Raw genomic sequence first — 24,869 nt, forward strand, 5'->3', positions numbered from 1 at the left:
GCCTTAACCAAAGGTGTTATTTGTTTTGTAGGTGCAATTTTGTCCAAGAACAAGCAGGAAGAAATTTGCATCCACAAATTGGTGCTTTCATTGAGAGTTAAGTCACACACTTGTAGAAGACTCTTGCATCTAAAGTTTTTTGTTTCTTTGCTTATTTGTAGATTTTTCGTACATTCTTATTTTTAGAATTTTTATTTCTTAAAATTCTTTGATAAAACGTAAAAGAAAAGTACAAAGGCAAGAGATTCAGAAACCTCAACAAATGGAAATTCCAACGTTCAAGGATTAGGACCACAACGATCTACAAGGCTCAACATGGCAGTGAGCAGAGTGGCACCTCTACGAAGCACCACCGTGGCAACCATCACGGCAATCACCTTTGGCAAAACCCACAGCTCTAAGGCCATAACCCAAGCCGTGCCACGTCAACCTTCAAGGGCCCAAGCCTTAGCAGAGCTGGCACGATGCCGTGCAAACCCAAAGCATTGCCAAGCCGAGCCCAAGCCTCGCACCCGCGTGTGCCACACGCCGAGCAACCCACTCCTGTGGCCCAGCCTGCTTCTGTGACCTTCCAAGCAGCCTAAATCGGTCCAAGATTAGTTCAACCATTTCGACTTCAAATTTCTGGACCTATGATCGAACCGGGGGCATTTCTACCATATTTCTCCTTGAATTTGACATTTCCCAACTCAAATCTCGCACCCAAAGTCTACCACACTTTCATTGCTTAAGGAGATGCATTTGTTCCAACCCAAATGAAGAACAACACTTGTCTCGACAAGTCATAGAATTGACGAACGCCCTCGCTCAGTAGACGACCTTGGTGAATCAGCTCTTACAGTGCACTGAGATGCAATGTGCCCTAGATGAGGTGTCCCGAAGTAGGACAAAGGCAAACGAAAAACCTCTCCAACAGCGTCCCGGCAAGCAGTCACTTAAGCAATCACGAACCGAGTGTTCGGGCAGTGTACACTCTCGATTGGATATCGTATACTCTCATCTTAGCACGCAGAGAAGTGTGCACTCTCGACTAGGCCCACGTACGAGCATACATTCATGGTTAGGGCCACACTCCGATAATCAACATGAGCAACCTTCTAAGTGAAGTGTTCAGTCAGGCTTAAGCTTAACTAGCAGCCTGTGAAGAATTCCCTCGCCTGATGGGAACGAATCACATGCACCGTAGCCAAGGCATAGACGAGCTGAGCACGTAGAAGAGCAACCTAGACCAATAAGTCATGATCGGGGGCAACCGAGAGCTCTATTACCCCCAACAAAGGTAAATTTAAGAAGAAATAGAAAGGCTCCTGACCGAGCGATTATGTGATTTCCAACGTAACAAGGTCATTAACGAGGCACTACGATGAAACATGACCGACATAAGCAAGCCACCATTCACGAATGAGATCGAGCAGGCAGAGCCTCCATGCAAGTTCAACATGCCACATTTCACAACCTTCAAAAGGGATGAAAAGCCGAAGAGACACCTAAAGCACTGCCGAAGAGCAATGATCCTCCATCGAAACAACGACAATCTCATGTGCAAGATATTCACCACCACTTTACAAGGCGAGGTGATAGAAGCATATTTATGCGCCTTAGTTAGCTAGTTCTTATGCATTTTTGTTATGTTTTCTTCCTTAAAGTAGTCTTTTAAGCTACTTTCATGTGTTTTCAGGTTTAAAGGACATATTACATGAAATGATGCAATTTGGAGCTTTTGGAGCAAAACTGAGCTGGAATGTGGTGTATGTAAATGGAGCACGAGGAATGAACGTGGTTGAAGGTCAAAGGAGTTCAAGAAATGAAGAAATGAAAGTGAAGAGCAAAGAAGTCGGAATTGGCAACCAAAGTTTCTAAAGTTGGAAGTTTCTATTCTTGGAGGTTTCCATTATCATGAGTTTCTATTCTTGGCTTTGGGCTTTTAGATGACCTAAACCCTAACTCTTTGTGGACCCTAAGCCTATGCCGCACCTAAACCCTAACCTTAGCCCATTTTAGAGCCATTGCCGTGGGCTTTAGCCCAAGTCCTTTCCCTTGCCATGCAAGGGGGGGCATTTTAGGCCCAAAATCCATGCATTAAGCCCTTCACCCTAATTCTTCCTCCTAATTAGTGCATCCCACCATTCCATTCCATAATTTCCATTAGTGCATCCCACCATTCCATTCACACTTAAATGCCCATTATCCCATTTTTTTAGCTTTTAATTCCACACCATCCCATTATCCTTTACATCCACTAAACCATGCATCCACATTCACCTAAATAAACCCTAAACTACATCCACTAAACCATCCATCCACCATAATTCCCACCATCCACACCTTTTCCCTTCCACCAAATACCTTAAACAAACATCCATTAACACCCATTCTCTTCCTATAAATACCCATTCATTCCATTCACCAAATCATCTCATTTTCCATTGTAATACACAAACACTTCCCCTTCTCCATCTTCTCCATTTCCACTCCATTCCACACTTCCATCCCCCCAACCAACCTATCCTTAAACCTTGTGCTACAATAATGAGGAAGAGAAGAGTGCCTAAACGTTCATACAATTCAAGTTTTGAGTTGTTGGAATGTTTAGGTGTTTCTTTGATTTCAAAGTTTCATTTTAATTCTCTTTGTTTTGTACGTATAAGGAATGGAAGAGAAGAGTGCTTAAACGTTCATACAATTCAAGTTTTGAGTTGTTGGAATGTTTAGGTGTTTCTTTGATTTCAAAGGTATGAGGAACTAATCCCCCTTTAGCTAGGGGGTGATTCGAAACTATGTTTATATTTGCAATATGAATTGATTAACTTTCGTTGGAATTTCATAAGTTGTGGATTCAATTTGTTTAACCGTTTGATTGATAACTTATTTATGAATGTTTATTAAGAATGCGCGCTTAATTTTCATGCATAAATATGACGCTAGAATATAAGTGATTTTCACCTAATCGTTATGAACTTATATTCACAAGTAGTGGAGGTTGCTTATAAACAATCGCGTTAAATGAATTCTTGGCACGAGTTTCACGCTCATCATAGTAACGAATGCCTCGTCAACACTTATAGTTTTCATAATACTTAATGATCTTTGATTGTATCTTTATTGTGCTGTTCACGTAAAGGACTTTTGGAGAATGTTGTGAATTGCGTTGCGCAAACCCATCCAATTCATTAACTTAAGGAAAACTTGACGGTTAATTTAAGCGGACCTAATTAATCCGGAGTGTTGAGTTTCATAATTTATCGAAAGACCAACTGAGAATCAATCTTGTATGCAAGTATAACATGTGTGGAGAAGAACCCCTTAGCTAGCCTTCATTCCATTCATTCCATCCCCTTAGCTAGCCTTCATTCCATTCATTCCATCACAAATTCATATTTACATTCTGCTTTAATTTACAATCTGTGCATTTAGTTTAATTTCGTCCAAAACTCAATCCCCCTTTACTTTATTGTTCAATTTAGTTAGAAATCAATTTAGTTTGTGTTTTTAAAGCATTTTGAGTCTTTGGTTTGTCTTAGTGTTTTAAAGTTTAGTTTTGCATTCTTTGAGTCTAGTATAGTGTTTTATATTGTGTTTTTACGTTTTTGAGTCAAATCCAAGTGATTAACAATCCCTCCTAATCCCCGGTCCAGAACGATCCCTACTTATACTTATACTACAATTGTCAAAAAGAGGGTTTAATTTGTGCGCGTATAAATATCGCATCACGAGGCGCAAGATTGGTTCTACACCCTGCCGCCACAATCCATCCGATGTTTGAACAAATTTTCTTTGGTTTTTACCAAAGAATATTCATCCTATCACTCGATCAAGAAAAAGTTTGACCACTTGTTCAACGTCAAAAAGAACCCAAAGGAATCGATTCACGATTATATGAAGAGGTTCAAAGCAGAGAAGGCAAAGATAGTCGGATGCAACGACTCGATAGCTAGAGCAACCTTCCAAAAAGGACTTCCAGCAAACCACCTGCTGTTCAAAAAATTGATCATGAAAAATTATCTAACTCTGGCAGACTCTTTTGCTCTGACAGAGAAGCATGCTTTTGGGACGAGGCTTGCCAATCTAGATGCAAGGACTTGAAAGAGAACCTAACATCACCTCCTTACTATCTAAATCGGAAGCAGCGGAAGACTTATTTATGTGTTTGATGGTATCTAAAGCAGCAATAAGCTCTACCATTATATGAGAAAAGCTGGGGGCCCGACTACTTGTATTCCACAGTTCAAAAGCTCTCCTTGATGCTACCTGAAATTCAAAAGTGAACTTTGGCGATAGTTATTGCAACCCGGAAGCTCAAGTTTTACCTTCAGACGCACGGAGACATCCTTTTGACGCACTATTCTGCCCAATCCAAACGCACGATGATAAAGGCGTAGACACTGGTGGATGCAAAGTTTTCTGACAAACGCAACAACTCGGCCCAAAAGGCACGCTAAGGGCAAACGAACACTAGAAGGACATACTTGGAAGCAAGTTTTGTCCTTATCACCCCAAATGATTCTACATAAGAGCAATATGTATCACCAGTTGAACACCACATCCTGCTACGTGTCACACGGTCCCAGCCAACCCTTGCTCCATAATTCAACTTTAGAGTGGCCTAATACTGACAGTTGAGCACTGCCTGCTGCGTGTAACTTGGGCCCAACTCTATGGCTCCCTACCATGCATTCACAACGCAGCAGGGTAACTTAACGATAGCTCCACAGCTCCCTACTATGCCTTCACGCCTAGCCTAGGTGACGCAACAAAGTGGCCCAACGACACCCCAGAGGTAGCCAAGCACACACTAGCAGCGCCTGCTTCACCCGATGAAGACTTTTGGCATTTGCATGTCGACAACGCATCTAACTACAAAGGTTTGAAAGCAGGCATTGTCGTTGTCACCCCAGAAGTTTCGATGCCTGAGCAAGCGATCACTCTAGGCTTGAAGCATCTAATAACGAAGCAGAGTACCAGGCCCTTCTAACAGGCCTCCGAATGGCAAAAGTCTTGGCGGTGAAAAAGTACGCAATTCATTCTGATTCCTAACTAATCATTTGCCAGACTACTTGAGGTATTTCAGACTTACACCCTCACTCAAGTTCCAAGGGCAAACAACGCTCACGTGGACGCACTAGCTGACATAAGCTCCGTCCTCGACCACCAACTCAAACGCTCTATTCCGATGAAGTATCCAGACAAGCCAAGCATAGAAGCAGAGCTAGCAGCCGAGGTGTCATAGGTTAGTACAACTCCAAACTGGCAAGATTCCATTATAGACTACCTGGTCAATGGCACATTCCCCATGGAAGGATTGGTGTCTAGAAAGCATCAAATAAAGGCAGCATGCTACTATATGTGGAATGGCATTCTTCTCTGAAGATCCTACACTGGACCACATCTCCGTAGCCTAGTGCCTCCCGATGACCTAAAAGTTTTAAGTTTAATCCATGAAGGTGTTTGTTGAAATCACTACGGAGGCCAATCCTTAGCACAGAAGGCTCTAAACGCAAGCTACTACTGGCCTACCATGCACCAAGACGCTAAGGAGTTAGTAAAAAGTGCGACTATTGCCAACACTACAAGCCGGTATCAGCATTGCCTACCAGTAAATTACGCTTGCAAACGAGTCTTTGGCCATTCATACAGTAGGAAAACGACCTGGTATGGCGAATACCGCCCACTACTTGAGGCAAAGGCATGATAATCGTGACAACCAATTACTTCACTAAATGGGTAGAAGCAGAGCCCATAACTACCATGACACAGACGGACATATAGTGCTTCATACGGAGGAACATCATTTGTCGATTTGGCATTCCTCAATTTATCGTCACAGACAACACCTTGCAATTCGTAGGCAAAGCTTTGGCGAAGTTCTTCCAAAAGTATGGCATTAAGCAGCACATGTCCACATCGAGATATCCTCAAGGCAATGGGTAAGCCGAAGCATCCCAGCAAACGATCCTCGACTGCCTCAAGAAATCCCTCTCCGACAAGAAGGGAAAATGGGCAGATGAATTTCCCGAATGTCTATGGGCGTATCATACCACCAAACAACGAGCCACTGGTGAGACTTATTTCTATTTGGCATTTGGTTCAGAAGCGATCATTCTACCCAATGTCATTATGCCAAGTATCAGAACTCAACTGCCAAACAACGAATAGAACAGTAAGGAGATGGCCATAACTTAGATCTGGCAAAGGAGAAAATCGCAGCCTACCAGCAGTAACTCATCTCCAACTACAACAAAAGAGCCAAAATCCGACAATTCCAGCCCGGAGATCTAGTGTTAAGGAAAACCTTCATCACTGCCCGCAGAGAAGGCTCAAAAAGATGAATCTCATCTAGGAAAGTCCGTACAAGATCAATAGAGTAGGCAGCAAACAAAATTACACCCCCGCCACCATGAACGATAAAGAGATCGAAAAGTAGTGGTAGAAGCATATTTATGCTACTTAGTTATGTTGTTTCCTTGCATTTAGTTAGCTAATTACTACTTATTATAGTGTTTTAAGCTATTTTTGTGTGTTTGTAGGTCTTAATGACAAAGTTGGCAAGAAAATGCAATTTTGAGCCTTTTAGAGCAGCTTTGGGCATGGAATGGATAACTTGCACATGGAGCATGGTGGATGACGAATTTGGAGTCAAAAGAGACTAGCAACATGCAACAACTCTGGAGAAACAAGTTTAAGTCAAAGAAGATAAGGAAAGAGCAAGAAACATGAAACATTATCCAAACCACCTTATCTTATCCTTCTCCTACATTGGTGCCGCACCCCTTAGCCCTTGTTCTTCTAGAAATCTGCCATAATTCCCTTTCTAGAAAGCCCTATATGTCCCTAAATACATGCAGCACCCTTTATCCCTTCTAGAAGTCCTAATTTCTGCCACAAAATACATTGTTTCTAGAACCCTAAGAAAGATGGCGCCTCTCCCTCTTCTAAAAGCCCTAAAATCTGCAATCCTTTCCTTTTAGATTTTGGTGCACCCTAGTCCTTCTCCAACCTGATTTCTATCAAACCTTAGACCTAATTCTAATTCCCTAGGGTTTGCCGTGCACTATATATATATATATATATATATATATTTTTTTTTTTTTTTTTTTTTTTTAAGTTGTGCCATATCTCTCCCCATTACACATACAACCATTCATCCTTCCATTCATTAATTCAACCACACCACACACCATATATTTAGAAAATTCACCTTTGCCGCAACTTTGGGGAGAAGGAGAACCTATGCCGCAAGCCACCTCAATCCATTGGAAACTTTCAGAGTTCTTTCTTCCCTCATTTCGTTTCCATGTTTATTTTAATTTTCTTTCCAATTGTTATGAACATGTGTAACTAAGTTTTTCTTAGTTAGAGGTGAATTCAAAGCCATGGACATATGTTTTATATGAATTGATTTCCTCCAGCTATTGTTTCTTGAATTATGAATGCAATTTACTTGACTGATTTATTAAGAACTTGTTCTTGTGTGTTGATTAAGGATGCATACTTAGTTGTCATGCGTGAATTGGACGTTGGAGTATAAGGGAATTTCACCTAATCGTTATGAACTTATATTCACAAGTAGTAAAAGTCACTAGTCATGATTGTGTTAAGCAAATTCTAGGCAAGAGTACAGTTCATAATTACGAATGCATTGTCAATGCTTATGATTTTCATAAAACTTAATGACTTTTGATATGTATCTCTATCATGCGTTTCATATAGAGAACCTGAGAAAGATAATTTGGTTGCGATGCGTATTCTATCCAATTCAATGAAACTAGGAAAATCTAAAAGTTAATTTGTGCTTCTCACAATTAATTTGGGCATTGTCATTCATGGTTTTAAGGGATAATAATTGGAAATCCATTTATGTTTCATATGTGCATGTATGGAGAAGGATCATCTAACTAGCCTTTACCCATTCAAGTCAATCAATTTAGTGTCTAATCTGTTTAGTTTTGCAATCTGCCTAGTTTAGTTAATTTCGTCAAAATCAATCCCCTTTAATATTCAGTGTTTCAACTTAGTTAGAATCTGTTTAAGTTTAGTTCTATTAGTGTTTAAAGTCAAGTTAAGGTCAAAATTCGTCCAAATAACCCATTAGTTCTTATTTGTGTTAGTTTTGTTTTAATTCGTTAGAATCTGCCATATTGAGTCTTTTGAGTATTTTTAGTTCAATTTTCGTCCAAATCACTTTCTAGAACCTATTTTGAGTTAATTCAACTTAGTTTGTGTGTTTTGAGTTTATTTAGCTTGTTTTGAGTCACTAGAGTCTAGTTTTCTGTTTTTAAGCCTAGTTTTATGTTTTTGAGTCACTTTTAAGTAGATTAGCATCCCTAGTTAATCCCCGGTCTAGAACGATCCCTACTTGCATATATACTACAATTGTCAACATTAGGGTTGAATTTGTGTGTCAAGTTAATTTTCACATCAGGAAGTACCATGCACGACCTCCCGCTACATCAAAGCCCGAAGACTCAAGCAGCTCGACTGGCACCACCTCATAACCTGAGGACTATCTAGTTGTTATGCAATTCTTACCTTACAGCTAAGTTCTCGTTCGTTTCACTCATTTGTCAATGAGGAATTCATAAGTAATCTACAACTTGGCTTGGCTGCATGCTTACAACAACTGATCACTCATGCACTTCAAAAGAAGACTACACCCTTCTTAGGGACTTATCGCAGGAATTGCGCCCACTGATACACTAACCATGTTATCCAGTGTGAGAGGGTAAACCAATTGCCCGACACCTAATTGAGTCTACTTTCCATTGCGAGAGGATAAACAAATTGCTTTCCAGTGTGAGAAGGTAAACCAATTCCCTGACACCCACATGGGTTTGCTCTCCAAGGCAGGAAGATAAACTTTACACTCTGAATATCCAGAAGTAGATGAGCCGGGCTGCCCTAGTATAACCAAGTGCACGATGGCTTGCGCCGGGGTTTCTAGAAGTAGCCACAATGGCCTTTTTCAAAGCTTAGCTAGCTGAAGGAATTTGGGTCTTTTGGCCTAGTCAAGGGGGAACCCTAAAGCTACTACCGAGTACACTAAGTAGCCTACGGTTTCCAAAAGATTGCCTACTACTTACCCTTCAAGCAGTAAAGCCACGCTAGACTTATACAACCTGCACATTCTTATGAAAGGTTAAACAAGCTAATGTGCATATACAAGCTTTATTCACGGCCGACATGCTACGTAGTCGGTAAGCTTCACCTCTACCAAGTGCAGAACGACCTACACCAAGTCCTAAACTATTGTGATACTTGCTACGCAACCTACAGAACTGGAGAAAGCCAAGGTTAACAGCCCAGTAGTCACACGAACTTGTCAGCTTCTATAAGTAAGGCGTCTGGTTGCCGACCCTATTGCTAACAACTTTGCAAAGTTCTACACCAACACCTACAGCTGCATCGACTACGCAGGCTTGTCTGTTTATAGAAAAGTAACACGCCTACCATTGATCTATAAAGTCTAAAGGTTAGGGCATGAACAAAAGAAACGAAGATGGAGAAAAGTGAATGAAGCAAGTTTATTAAATTTTCTAGCAAAATTGAAAAACAACTAGCAACGACCAAAGAAGTTCAAGCAAAGAAAAAAGCAACGAGGGAAATAAAGAAAATCCTAAAGACTACTTAGAAGACTACTCTTCAATAGCTTGGACACTTCACGATTACTCGATCGCCACACCTTCAGCAACTGTGACATTCTCAGCAGCGGCATCATCCAACGCTTCACCCCCAGCTATTCCAACCTGGACGGCAACATCTCTGACTACTTCACCAATGGAGGCCTCAAAAGTACAGGCAAGTCTTCCGAAGAAATAGAGAAGGTTTCGAAGTTTCTCCCAGCAAACTCGAAGTCAGACGGCCTATCAAAGAGATGATCTACATAACCCAGCTTGTAGAAATCGGCCTGACTCAGAACAAACGGAGCCTCAAGCCTAGCTTTCTCACTTTCAGCTGCTCGATCTCCTCGAGCAAACCAACACGAACGCACTGCAGCTCATCAACTGCTTTCTTCAAACTTTCATTGATCTTCAGTGTACCTTGGAGTTCCAACACTTAGGGTTTAAGCCTATCAATGACTTTTTTGAATTGGATCAATTGGTTATAAGCAGCAATCAACTCTTCATCCTTTATATAAGTAGCGGAATGAAGCTCAGAAACGGCACGCTCAAGATCTTGAATCTGAGGTATGTAACATCCAATCTCCTTCTCTGAACTTTCATACTTAAGTTGAATGGCTTCAAGCCTAGCCTTCAAGTCAATGATCTCTTGGCAAGCGGTCTCAAGCTGCAAAGAAGTAGGGGCAGAGATATTATACCCCTTCAAAGCGACGAGCTCAAATTCCAACCTCTTGATCTTTTCGGCAAAAGAATAAGTTTATGTTGCCACAGCCTTTGCCACCTCCTCGACAGCTTTAGTATCCTCTTGGTCAAGGAGCATAAACTCAGCTGCCAGAATAGCCATTTTCTGCATCATTACAAGTAGAACAGTTTTCATATACTCGGTCGTATGTTTTGCAAAGGAACTTGGGCAAACAACCTTTCTGACGCCATTGAAAATTTGGCACAAGCATCCATATCTTCAAGCAGATCTAGTTTCAAAAGTGCACAGGTCTCAGTAGCCTCCCCAGAAGCAGGCTTAGTGGATTCCTTAAAGTTGCCCACACAAGCAATCTCCTTCTTCCCAATAGACGAATCACTCTCAGCAGCAAAGGAGTAGGCCTTGGCACAACTTGAGCCGCAGAGTTTACCTTATTGCTCTTCATATTAGCAAGCCTCTTCAAAAGTGAACCAGACTTAGCTCCCAACGGATGCCTTGGCATTGGTTTCGGCACTGAGAGAACGACGAAGCCTCTACGCTGAGCAATCCTATCGGCAATCGAAATAGCCATCTATGGCATAGCAGGCATCACTGGCTCAAATCTAGTAGCCCCATCTTTCGTCCCCTTGGAAGTAGTCTTTGATTTATTCTTAATCGGTACCTCTTAAACAGGCAGGGAAGATTTCTTTTTCCCACCTTCATCTGTAGCAGGCTCCACTTACAGCGATCAAACGAGCCAACGCCTCTTCCTTGATTCGCTTTATCTCCTATCTTAGGGGTAGCCCACCTTTCTCCCAGCAAAGAGGACTAAGTAGCCAATGCCATTCACGGTACTCAGCTGGGAAACTCAACCCATGATAGCTTTTCCCTCATTTTTTCTCTCGGACCAACAGGCAAGAGGCATGTATGACCAGTATTCCAGCAGCCTATGAGGCCCACAACCTTCTCATTTCTCTCAATCACCAGCCCTAGCTCACATCAGCTCTAAGAGACCAAAAGAACATGAGTCATGCGACTCGCTTAGCACTGTGCGCCAACGCCATAATCTGTGGCCCTAGCCGCACAGCTGCCATTGGCTTTAGCCAAACTGAGCAGCCCAAACAGTGGTCCCTGCCACAACACCTCCGCAGTCCATGTCGAGCCAACTCCTGGCCCCTGCCAATTAACAGTGCTGCACCACCCCAATGGCTGCCTCATGGTAGCACCATCCAAGAAAAAACAAGGAAAATTAATTTTTTCTTACTTCGGTACGGCACGAAAAAGATGAAGAAAGCAACGAAATACGGTCCTTTGCACAAGCAAGTGTAGAAGATTGCTAGGGGAGGGGAACAAATATCCTCTAGCTTTTGCTCTCTTGTAGGTTAGAATAGATTGCTCTCTAAAGTTGATTTAATCATCTACTTAAGATAGACTTAAATAGACTTTAGAAGTGATGAACAGTAACTGTCCTTAATGAACAGTAATCGCCTTTTGCATCTCCACTGTTACACTTCAATAGCCCTGGCAATAGGTAATAAAATATTAGTATTCTTTTTATTTATAAAATAATACAAAATAATTTTAATTGTAATTTCGGATAAGATTTTTAATCGTTTTCGTTGCGCCACGTGTCATTATCCGAAGTATTATTAAATAATATAAAATAATTTTATTTGTAATTTTGAATAATTGGTTCTTTTCCCACCAATTTTCTCAAGATAATTGGCATGAATAAGACTCCACATTTCTCGCAACTGCATCTCATTACCCGTAAGTGAACTATGAGTAACTTCAACCCAACTAGTACACAACGCAACATCTTCAAGAAGCGACCAATTCGTACCTGCATCAGTAGTCATTTTGTTGAAAAAAAATGGATTGAAACTTTGAGAGAAGGAAATGAATGTGATTTAAAGTAATTGAGAAAATATGAAATTGTGGTGTAAGGTAGATGATAATGAGAAGGAATTTATAGAAAAGTAAAAACAATTTTTTTTAAAAAAAATTTCAGATTTTTTTTCAAATTTTTTACAATTTTTTACAATTGTTTTTCAATTTTTATTCAACTAATTAATCTCTGCCGTTGGATATAAAAAAATTTGAATTCCAACACTCCAGATTGTGCCACGTGTCACAACGGTAACTTTTCTTAATTTTAAAACTATTTTTTCTTTTATTTATTTATTTATAAAGTATATTAATATCCACTGTTGATCTTAGATCGAACGGAGGATATTAAATAAGACTTTTTTATTTTTTTTACCGTTGAGATCGAACGGTCCAAGTTAAAGAGTCATTGAGATCGAACGGACCGTGGGAAGCCACGTGGCTCCCAACGGTAATTGAAAAAGTTACCGATTTTTCTGATTTTGTGTCGGCGACGTGCCCCCACGCGCGAGTGGGGTGCACGCGCCTGACAGAAAAAAAAATATAAAAAGGCCTGACGCCAGGCTGACGTCAGCACTGGCGTCACATCCACTTAGGCTCTCGGGCTGGCAATTCTTCACAGGCCCAGAGCTCGGACCTCCACCTCCACTCGGGCTCCTTCATGCTGGAGCCGGTCCACAGGGCCTCGGGCCCCTTTTCTCTGGCCTGTCCCCCCGAGCACCCACCTACGGTGGAGTTGCTCTAATAACTTCAATTCAATTCTTCAAGTTGGTTCGTTGGTGGAAAACTTAATTTGACTGCACTATGGTTCAATAACCATTACAGCTGTCATTGATATACAACTAAGTAATCAACGACTTAATTAATTACATTTCTCTTTACTGATCGATCAGCCTAAATTTTTACAAACAAAAACCAATATATATATGCCAAAAGAGTAATGTTACACACCATACAGGTAATATTATAATTTAGTACCGCTCTTCATAGCAGCAGTTCAAAGCTTGAACTGAGACAAGGCAGATGAGCCATCAAGGCCTTTGTTACGGACGTAAAGAACGTAGTCCCTTACAGTAGTTTCCCTATACTTTGGAGGATTGTCTTCTGATAATAGCTCCTGATCGGTCCATAGAGTTTTGTCGATGGTAACATGCCGGTGTAAAAGAGGCTTGCAATGGATACTCTTGGACCTACACGGTTTGCCAATACCCTATGTTGTACGCTCTTGAATCTGTCATTTGAAATGAGCTGAAACCTCACAATAATTCACTTTTAAAACCTAAATTAAGAGCATTAATATCTCGGCCTAAGTATTTCCTAAAAATCAAAGATGATGAATATATAGTAATCTGATACTTGCCTGCAGAAGATCTCCAATGTTAACCACAAGAGCTCTGGGCACAGGAGGAACATTAATCCACTTGTTCTGAGGAAGAACTTGGAGACCACCAATATGATCTTGCAGAAGTATCGTGAGGAAGCTGAAGTCACCGTGCTTGGTGGTTCCCAGAGTCAATTCCGGCTGTGGACAAGCAGGATAGTAATGGCTTAGAAGCACAAGCCCCTCACTACAATCTATGTCATTTAAGTGACTTGGCTTTAGGCCAAGAGCCTCCGACAACAACTCCAACAGCAGCGTCCCCAACTTCATTACTTGCTTCGAATATTCAACCAGTATGTCTCTGCATATAAAAATTATTTGACAGAGATTTAAGTAAAAAGGTTAGCATGTGCGACTTGTGTGTCGTGATTTTATCTGTATTTCTTTTCTTACGCATGACCATTTGTTTAATTTACATTCAGTCTCCATACTCTCCAAGTTGTTGGAGGAGGCCCTAAGTTCAAATCTCATGGACGAAAGTTGTTAATGAAAAAGCAAAATTTTAAGATTTTACAAAACGATTCAATTCCTACATCAAAGTGTAGAAATTAACAACCAAAAGTCAATACATGATCGAATCTCATCTAGGATATGAATAAATTCTAAATCAAACTAGTTACCATTGTAGCAAAGAAATATAAATTATCATGCATGTCGCATATATACCTGCATACTTCTGGCAATTCTTCCGGCTTAGGAGGATTAGGAGCCATGTAACACCCAAAACTATCCCTCCAACTAGTCGCCGGTGCACTATACAGATCAAAATTGCTATTGTAGACCAAAGGTCTGGAGTGGTCACGAGTATAAAGCTCCTTCTTCACTTGAGTGTCTTGCTCAAAAAACCCACGTGCCCCATTTTTCATCTCCTCCAAAACATCTACAGGAATTCCATGATTTGCAATCTGAAAAAAGCCCCAAGTCTCCGATACCTCTGCGACTTTTGCAACAATCTCCTTGCGCTTAGTTAGACTACCGAGTTCAAGGGCTTGAAGGTCTATGACCGGAATGCTGAACTGGCTGGCTTCTGAATCGGAGCTGGTTTCCGACACCTCTAGCGGGTGATGAAAAATTCGAGGAACTTCCGTTATGCCCGCATCAACGAGGCCTTTAACTCCTTCTTTTGTGTCATCAAAAGCTTTTACTTCACTTTTTCGGTCGTAATTTGTGTTGGTCGCTACCATCTTTGTTTGTGACTAGATATTATTCAGACAAATAGCTAGTGTATTGATGTGTATGAGTAACCAGAGAATATGATCACTTTGTAGTTGTTCAAGTTGGAAGAATAGACCAAAAGATAATGCTAAAATTATTTGGACTTGGTGGGAAATCAAGATCAATCATTTTCCAAAGACTTACAATATATTAGAATAATCTCATCATTAATCACATGTTAATTAGGCATTATTTAAATAGTTCAATACGTAATACCTTTGACCCAAAATATAAGTGGGATTTTTATTCGATACGAAATATACTGGGGTTTTGGGTTTATTTATTTATAAGCAGCATATTATGCTGAATTGCATTCTGAAAAGGTACATTTGTAACAACCCATCTCGAAATTTATGGAACGAAGGGTTATTGTTGTAATTTCATTAAGTTTGAGATATTTTTTATTTTAAAATTGTTTTTGGGTCTTAATGTGTGTGCCAGCGGGGCCATTTGTTTTGGTTTTGTCTCCGAGGGCCCAAGTCTCTCTCTCCTCCTCTCCCTCACTTTTCTCTCTTTTCTCGTCTTCCCCATGCTCCCTCTCTCTATGCTCTCCCTTCCCCGAGCTCCCACACACACACACACACACACACACTCACACAACACGGCGACCTCACCACCCCACCAGACCCACCCCATGTCGAATCTAGTTACTGCCGTTGAGCCAAGGAGCTCCAGCAAGGAGCTGTGGTTTTCCTGGCGAATACCTCGTCGATTCTAGTGAAGGTAATGTCCCAAAACCCTTCAGAACCTTGTAGATCGTGTTTTAGAGTGAGCTTGGGATGTTTTTGAATAATTTTGGTGGCTTTTGGACGTGGAAACAGGTGGGGGAAACTTACCCTGGTTTCCGTTGAAGACCCAAAGGCTTGCAGGATGTTTTCTTACCGACTCCGGCCACGACTGGCCCCATGAGAGGTATAGATCTCTTCCTCTTCTCTTGGGCTTCATTTTGGTATTTTATATGACTACTTTTGGTTAAGTATCGAGCTCGAACGGAGATCGGGAAGTTTCCCGGACAAACTGTCAAATTCGACATTCCCTTCCACCGAGCCTAGCCAGGTCGACCTAATCCGTGCACCAAAGCCCAACCCACTAATTTACTTAACCCAACCCAAAACCCTTAGGACCCAAACCCAATTGAGTATCAGGCCTTGGCTCATTTAGCAACCCAAATCAAATCCCTTTGTCCTGGGCTTTTAAAGCCCACGCCCGTGTGAACCCAAGACCAAACCTCAATCAACCCAAACCCTTGACCCTGTGGACTAAGCCTTTGGACCGTACAAACTAAGCCTTCAGACCGATAACCTCAAACCCAAAACCCTTTAAGCCCTTGACTCGGCCCAACCCAGCTATTGACCCAAGACCAGCCAGGTGGAATAGTCTCAGGAATATTACTGTGTTGACTTTTTGTTGACTTTTTTCAAAAATTACCCGGGACCCTTCTTAGATTAATTCGACATCCTGAATCTATTTTTAATGTCCATTTTCCCAAATTCAATCGTTTGAATAGAGTTTTATTAATTGAACCCTTTATGTGCTTAAGGGCAATTATTTGGGGCGTTTCCGTCTTCGCTAGTTTGCGTGACTCTCTGGCGGCAAAGTATCTGTGAGTGGACCCCTTCTAAAATGTATGTTTTAATAGGAAAAATGCATACATGAATAGTATGATTTAATGATTATTTTTTATGAAACATTTTATGAGATATTATGCTTACTGGGAATATTTTAGAATATCATATTTTATCGAACTGATGTTTTTTCTAGTATATATGATGGATGACTATATACTATTTATGAGCATGCTTTTACACACTTCTTTGTAGTATATATGATGGATGACTATATGTTATGAAGATGTTTTGAGATACATGTACCTATGTTTGGAAAAACTATGTTCAATGATTTTATGCATATCTAGTGGTCACTGTTATGCCTACGGGCAAGGGAGATATATGGGTGGCAAAGATATATGTTGATGGCTTCGAGCCTAGAGATATACATACTGGCTTTGGGCCAAGAAATACTAATACTGATATCACTAGTTAGCACACTATGTATACAAAATATGTTTCATGAAAGGTTTTATGGCATGCTAGGGTTTCAAAAACCTATTACATATTATGCTATGAGTGTTCATTAAATTTTGGAGGTTAATATGTTGATAACTATTTCAATATTTTATATATATACATATATATATATATATCAATTTGGTCCACTCGTGTTTGTTTTGTGCCCCCTCAGGACTTAAAATCGAGGCGTACAATCACAACGTCAAGGCACTCTCGCATCGACATCATCAAGTCATCTTGGTGTAAGACCCACTCCTTTGTCCATTCAATTTTGTATTATTTCTTCTCTAGTGTATGGAATTAGTTGTATACTTTAAGCACATTCCTCATTTGCATATTAATTGTATTTAAATTTATAAGTATTGTTTATATTTATTATTTCTCATGCATCCTATATGGCTTCGTCACCTTCGGGTGTCAGTCAGCATGTGCCTACCTTGGTGTTCGGGAAATATCAGGGTCGGGCATGTCAATATTTAAAGAAAGCATTTTTGTCATCCTAAATCTTAGTGTATGCTCACCATACATCTATTGACTATCAATAGAAACTTGTGTCAAATCAGAACGCTTCCAAGCATAACGTGCTTATATTATAATAAAATATAATTAACCGATATAACAAAACTTAACAGCTTGAATGCTTTAAGTAGATCTCTGTATGTGTATTGGACATATTCTTTTTTTTAATAAATGATATTATCTAAACAAATAAATTAATACAAACGACATCTCACTTTCCAAGATCAAAAGGCGGTGATGACTTGGTCCACTTTGGGTGATGTGAGAGAGGTGGACAGGTACCACTTGAAGGGTTATTGAGTGGTATTAATTATGAAAACCACCCACTACGTGGGCTTTTTATATTTTTAAAAGTTTGGAATATATATTATATATATAAATGTTATATAAATTATTTGGATAATGTTTTGTTTTTTTTTTTCTTAGGCAAGCATGTTACATATGTACATAAAACACTCACATATGTAAGTTCTTTTCTAAAAAATAACAAATTATTCAATAATTATTTATATATGATATAGTAAATTTAATTAATTCATATAATATATAATAAATTTACCTAAATCCATCTAGAAAATTTATCTAATTCATATAATATATAACAAATTTCTCTAAGTCCGTCTAGTCTACCTAGGCGCTAAGCCCTAACTCATCGCCCAATTAGTGCCTAGCGCCTTTTAGAACCATAATTATAGCTCACTTTCAATTGCTCATAATCACTTGACAGTGAGTAAAGTTTCATATGCACAAGAAACTGATCAGAATTGCCAATATCTAAGTTATTCAACTTGTTGGCAATGTTAACCAACTTCAATAAGTGCTCACGAATGCTACTAGAACTATCATGCTCGGTGTTTATTAATGCTGACAAGCAAGTTCCAGTTTCAGCCTTATTTGATTACTTAAACTTCTCTTCAATCTTGATTCTTGTCCATATAATTCTTAGCCAAGTCACAACTAGGAATTTCTCCTCTTTTGTCTTCCTCCGTTGAATTCTGCATTATGATTAGAGACATTTGATTAGAGACATTTGATTGGCTCTCATCATTTAATGCTGAAGGCTAAGTGAACCTTGAATACTATGTTGAATTCCAACATTCCAAGGTTCATTTCAATCTGCTGCTTCCATGCTTTGAAGTTATTGCCATTCAACTTCTCAACATTCACCAAACTCAGCATATTGAAACCTCTTAATTCAAAACGATTTGGAGAATTTCATAAATATATGATCAAGACAAGAACTGATACAAAAGGGTTTAGTAAAGTTGACCATGGGCCACCAATCTACTCCTAGGCCCTTACCATAAGCTTGTATCCAGGTCCAAAGACAAACTAAACCCAGCCCAAGTTGTAAGTTACTCCAATCTAACTCATAAAAGCCACATTGTTAAATGCTGTAGTTGAAAGAAGCCATGATCTGTTGTACGACAGCATGGACAAAGGCAATGAATTATACTGCCTCCCCTTGGCAGCAATTGTAATGGCGGGGTTGTGGGGCGGTTGCTACTGTGTCAGACTCTTTAAGTCATTGTAGATGTTGTCACCCTAATTCCAACGTACATGGAACAGATTGACCCCATTGTAACGTTTCGGTCCAATGATATACTAATATGTATAAGTTTTTCTCTAATATTGTATTCTTAGACTAAAAAGCATGTGCCACCAATAAACTCATACCATGCAGATTGCTCTCCCAATTCCATAACATACCTATCACTAAAAATACTTGAGAGAGGAATGCAATGCTTAGCTTCAGCAGATGGTTGCATTTGCGTGCTTAATGTAAACATTTCAATCTAGTGAGAAATTTTTCAATGTTCCAAGAACATAGATGGATACACTACGTGTCGCAACATAAATGGTTGAAAAAATTTAATATCCAACCGCGAGTATAACCCTATTCCAGCCAATCTAACCATTCAAAAAATCAAGCATGACATACACCGGTTGACGGTAATGACAAGGAGCATAGTGACTAATTAAAGATCTCATATCGAAAAATAGAAAAGTTGCTCCTTAGAATAAATACCAAAAAATAATGTACTTTCCTTCCAACCGTCAACAACAAACTGGCTCAGTAATACTAAGAACAAAACACCAACACCTTCAAAATAAACAAAAGCTCCTTCTTCCGAAAATCTTGTTTCCCTAATTTCTGAATAGAGAGACCGAAATACAGACAGAGATAGCAGCATACATAACTAGTTTCCTCGAAGAACAGTCAGGTGAAATCAGAAACTAAACCCATGTGTAATCTAAAGTTCCGTCCTTAATCCTCATGTAGTTTTTGGTTTTGGAGCTCTTTTCCTGAGTTGTTGTCTCTTTGGTATCGATGTCTTCATGCCTACGAAAAAGAGCAGAGCTCCGAATAATGCCAGGTTCTGCAAATCATACAAAGTCAATCAGCAACAATGAGTTAGCAGTTTTTCTTTGTTCAGCATGCCTAAACAAATTGACCTTTGGATCCAAAGTGTTGATAAAAAAGGGGCAGCCTTGTCAAAGCAGCTTCTAAGCAAAGGGAGGGTCCAAGTGACTCACAATATGGTAACCTCATTCTTAGGTTAATAATCAAACCGTCATTAAAAAAAATTACCCTCGGTGAAATATCAATAGTAGGACCAAAAACGAGCAAAATTAATTTTCCACTATGCTATTTTATCATATTCACCTTGATTCTTATAGTTCAACACTTAACAAAAGTACCATTTTAACCATATCGAGTTTTTCCAGATCAGACATTTCCTCATTAGCATAGAACATCCAGAAGCCGTCCATTTACCAGTAAAATACAATTTCATCCCTATAGTTTTTCCCCAGCCGCACTTTTAGTCTTATGGTTGGACCTCGTTGATGAGTAACTCATACATGGTATGTACAAAATGGACAAAATATCTAATTTGGACCATTTCAACATGTTACGAAATTAAAATGATAACCTTGTTGAGTTCTAAATTATAGGAATCAACATTAACTAGGGATGAAAACACATACTGAAAGTGTATGAGGGAAAATAAGAAAACTTGATCACTAACCTGAGTGAAGTTAAAAAAGAGTTGATTGAATTCTGTCTTCTCGGGATCATAGTTGTAGAAGTCATACAAGATAGGAGTAGCAATGGCCTGATGCAGAAGCTGCACAAAAATATAACGAAACACATGATTTAGCGGCTAATATTGCTCTAAGGGTACAAAACAAGATCGAGACCAGCGTCTCAGACAACCAAATCACAGTTACAAACCAGCAAATAGGCTCCAATAGAAGAACCAAAGATGAAGAGAAGACCCCCAATACCCTTCAATGCCACCGTCGCCGCCACTAAATGTTTGATCTGCCGATCACAAAGTACAAAAGTAACTTAAGCACCAACTGAAAACGTACTTTGATCAATACATTAAAAGAAACTAAAACTCAAGTATTAAACCAAATTAATTTCTTACTTCAACTTGTTTGGGCACTTGCGCACCAGTGTGAGTTGACAGATGATATGAGAAAACATCGAATTTTGGTCTCAGATATTCGGCTGCGGGTCCTCCGTCCACGCCAAATTCATTGAACCTATAAATAGAAACCAACTGTAAGCTTATGCACTGTCTCATCAAGATCAAGCCTCATACGAAATGAATGATTTGAACTTAAAACGAGCATTCGTTTTAGATGAACAGTTTGACAATGTAACATGCTATCGTAATTACTAATCTATGTACCAAATAATTGAAATATGTTTAAATCATATCATTTTACAACTCATATTGTTCAATTAATTTGGATCTAACTACGAATGCATCACCAAAAATAAAAAAAACGATCCACAAAACAAATAAATAATTACAATAACATAAAAAAAATTTAGCACATTCATGCATGCATGTTTGATGAACTAAAATTGTATATCACTTTGCATAATTTAAACTTCATTTTTTTTTTTTATTTAAAGTGCCGAGAGAGAAGACAGAGATCTGGGGCTTACTCATGCCAAGCAGAGAGGAGGAAGACAGAGGCGAAAAGAAGGCGTCCAACGAACGAAACGAAAGCCATGTCGGATGTCTGTATGAGAGAGACCGAAGCGACGCCGCGGCAGAGACGCGCGAGACTTTTGGGGCCCCGACTCAGTCAAGTCTCTCGAACTTTCGCTGCGAAGGAAAAAACTAACAGGACAGGGGTGAGAGAGAGAGAAAGAGAGAGAGAGAGAGCGAGCGAGCGAGCGATTAGTGGGGAGTAGATCCAGGGAACGACGCCGTTAAGCGGGCGACAGAGGCACGCGTTCGAAAAATTTAAAAGGGTAAAGCGGTCGTTGGTTGGATTCGAATTCGTACTACTCTCGGGAGTATCCTAATGTCTTGTACTCGCGGGTCATTGGTGAAAGTTTGGGGATCCGCAGGCCTACGCGTATTCCCTCACCCATCATTTTGGTTGGATTTGTTTGTTGTTTGGGGACTAACGTGGCGGTTTTGGAAAGAGTGTGTTGTCGCCTTTGCAATGTTTATATATGTTTCTATTTAGCTTAGATTTAATTCTTACCATAAGCAAATTTGAATTACATTATTACTAGTCGATTATGAAGTCGTTTAGCCCATTCTCTTATCTCCTTAGAGCAGCTCTACCCCATTGGGGTAGGCCAGCTCAAAGCACATAAAATAGGGCAGACTCCCAATTTTTTGCTCCAGCCCGGCTTAATAGGCTGGCACCCAACCCAACCCAAGCCAGTCTCCATGCTGGCCCAGAATGTGCTAAGCCAAGGGACGAGTTATGTGACGTCAGACTTGCATCAACCTGATGTCACAGGCCACGGATTTTTTTTTTTTTTTTTTGAGTCAAGCATGTGGGAAACACGCGCGAATGACCGCGTGTCCCCGACAAAAAAAAGGCAGTGGGGCCCGCCGCTGTAGCACACCAATTTCAACCCGTGAGTGACCATGTGGCTGGTTTTGGGCTGTTCGATTTCCAACTGCTAGTTTTCTGGACCGTTGGATTTCCAATGGTAAAAAAAATTTGAAATTCAAACCCAACGGCTAGTTGACGTGGCTCGTTCTGGCCGTCCGATCTAAGATCAACAGTCCACAATTTTGTCCCAAAAAAAAAAAAACCCAACAATCAAAATTATGACCATTGGCCACGTGTCCACATCTAGGCTGTTGGATTTGAATCTCTTTCAAATCCAACTGTAACGACCCATGCCCAATTATTATGATTTTTATAATTTTAAAAAGTGAATTTACAAAGATGTCCTTCGGGACAAAGCGTTGACTTTTGTTGACTACCGTGTCATGTCACGTAAGGTTCATTTTCTTGGCCTATCCTCATAATACTTGTCACTACGAACACGTGGACGTAAACGAAACACAATTTGGAGTTATAATGAAGGAGTTATTAACGTTTAAAGTTTGGGGCATTTTAGTAAATTGCTTCATATTCAGAAAATTCCAGATTTTTGGAGCAAAATTTGGGATGCCACGTGTGTGACCCAGATTAAAAGGAACAAAGGATGGTCGGTGCAGATGGAGTATAAAGGAAAGAAAGGAGGGAGAGGTGAGACAAATCAGAAGAGGAGTGATGTGAGGAGAACCAATAGGAAGCAGACGAAAGAAGGGGAAGCGAGAGAAACGAGAAGCACGAAATCACCCTTAACCTGTGCAACCCGCAAACCCGGTTGTGACCCGTAGGTTTCTCTGGTGAAATTCGTCATTTTTCTGATGGATTGGGCCAATCTACCACCTCCAATCCTTATATTGACCATTCCCCTACCATTTCTACATCAAATTTGAGAGGATTGGGTATGGAATTTAGGGGTTTTGCATTGCTGGGTGTGATGGCTTCGGGGTGGCGATCTACCAAATCCAAAGGTACCTCAGTCAACCACCACTATCAATAGACTTCCCATGAGGCCTAGAACAAGCCCATTCAATTGTAGGGGCAGTGGAGCACTAGAGATGACAAATCAAGAACACCTATCTTAAGGGTTTCCGGCGGGTTTTCATGAAATTAAGGCTTTTCCCGACCAAATTGGCCTTAGTCACAGGTATGAAACTTGTTTCACTCGTTGATATCTTCATACCTATAAAATTTTGTAATTTTTTCAAATAGTTGAATTTTCCGGCAAGTCGGGGGCGGCCAACCGCCACATGCAGCGGTGCGTGGGCTGAGACGTCCCATGACCTTCCTAGGTTAAATTTGAATAATCTGATTCTATTAGTGAAGTCCAATTGACAAATTTCCGTCATTTGAACGTAGTTCCATAAAAGTCCGCTGCTTGATTATTATAGCAATCAACGATCCAACTGTTGGATCGTCACCAAATTTTGATATGTTATAATACGTAATATTTGAGGATATTAGAAACTTACTGATCGGGAATCTGATGTACGGATCTTCCCAATTAGGACATGTAAGTTATATGTTCTATTGATAAGAATTCTAAGACATAATTTGATAATTGTTCTAGGCGGCAATTGTTCACGACGCCTTGATATTTATGCAGGGAGTTGTAGCGCAAACTCCAGGTGAGTGGGCTTTTTGGTTTTCTATATATACGTATGTATGTTTCCCATTTTTCCCAGAAATGGTTTTAAGTGGAATTTCGTTATAAAATATTTAAAATATCCTCAGACAATATTAAAATAATAAAATACCCCAAAATTCAAATTTCATAAAACACCCTTGAGTTTTGTAGTTCCGTAAAAAACTTCGTCGTAGGTCCAAATTCGATTCCGCTTACGCATACGCGTTCGTAACGTCGAGTACTTCAAGGGTTTGGTAAATTAATAGCTCATACGTGTCACGTAATGACGGTTAACCAAAGTCCATACTCTCGCCCCTAGGGCATTTTCATCAATTCATGCTTTTAAAAATTAATAAAATCGTAAAAGTAGGGACGGGTTATCATATGATGTCAGTTTAGTGATTTTACAATATTTATCGGAATCTATATATCTTTAAGTTAAAATGTTCATAAAAATAAATTAAGATAGTCTACATAATTTTTGGGTAAATTACACTTTACACCTCAGGTTTGGGGTCGATTTCAATTCCTTACAACATCTTTAAAACATTTCACTTTCATACCTCAAGTACTATTTTATTTCAATATAATACATTTGTTACATTTTACATCCATTGATCTGTTAAAAGCTAACGTGGTTGCCATATTTGTGCCACGTGGGCTGCCAAATTTATGTCACGTGGCAAAAATAATAATTTTTATTACCCTATTTTAAAATTAAAAAAAAATAAAATAAAATCACCCATCTTTTTCCCCGAGCCCTTACCCTTCCCTACAACCCAAATACCCCATCCCATCTCACCCCCACCTCCCTTGCAAGTTGCAACCCCCCCACCCCACCCAAAACCTACCTGTCTCCTACGTCATCACCCCACCCCCTTTCTCCCTTCTCTCAGCCGCAACCCCAACCCACAACACAAATGCAATTCAAAACCTTCAACAATCAAAAACCCACAACACAAATGCTATTCAAAATTTTTAACAATCAAAACCGACAACTCAAATTCAA

General features: G+C 39.9%; 1 protein-coding gene and 1 pseudogene across 1 annotated transcript; both read right to left on the bottom strand.

Annotated features, from left to right (window-relative positions):
• Positions 1 to 12,972: 12,972 nt before the first annotated feature.
• LOC103939365 lies at positions 12,973 to 14,832 on the bottom strand (annotated as a pseudogene).
• Positions 14,833 to 19,357: 4,525 nt separating this feature from the next.
• Positions 19,358 to 21,573, bottom strand: LOC103939364. The gene is made up of 5 exons (XM_009349449.3): positions 21,332 to 21,573; positions 20,802 to 20,919; positions 20,603 to 20,692; positions 20,397 to 20,495; positions 19,358 to 19,745 (listed from the first exon to the last, which is right to left on the bottom strand). The coding sequence occupies exons 1-5, from the start codon at positions 21,397 to 21,399 to the stop codon at positions 19,641 to 19,643; spliced, it is 480 nt and encodes a 159-aa protein (XP_009347724.1). The 5' UTR covers positions 21,400 to 21,573; the 3' UTR covers positions 19,358 to 19,640.
• Positions 21,574 to 24,869: the final 3,296 nt, after the last annotated feature.

The sequence above is a fragment of a genome, unplaced genomic scaffold (genome assembly GCF_019419815.1).
Source record: "Pyrus x bretschneideri cultivar Hongxiangsu unplaced genomic scaffold, Pyrus_bretschneideri_v1 Contig21, whole genome shotgun sequence".
NCBI classification, from domain to species: Eukaryota; Viridiplantae; Streptophyta; class Magnoliopsida; order Rosales; family Rosaceae; genus Pyrus; species Pyrus x bretschneideri.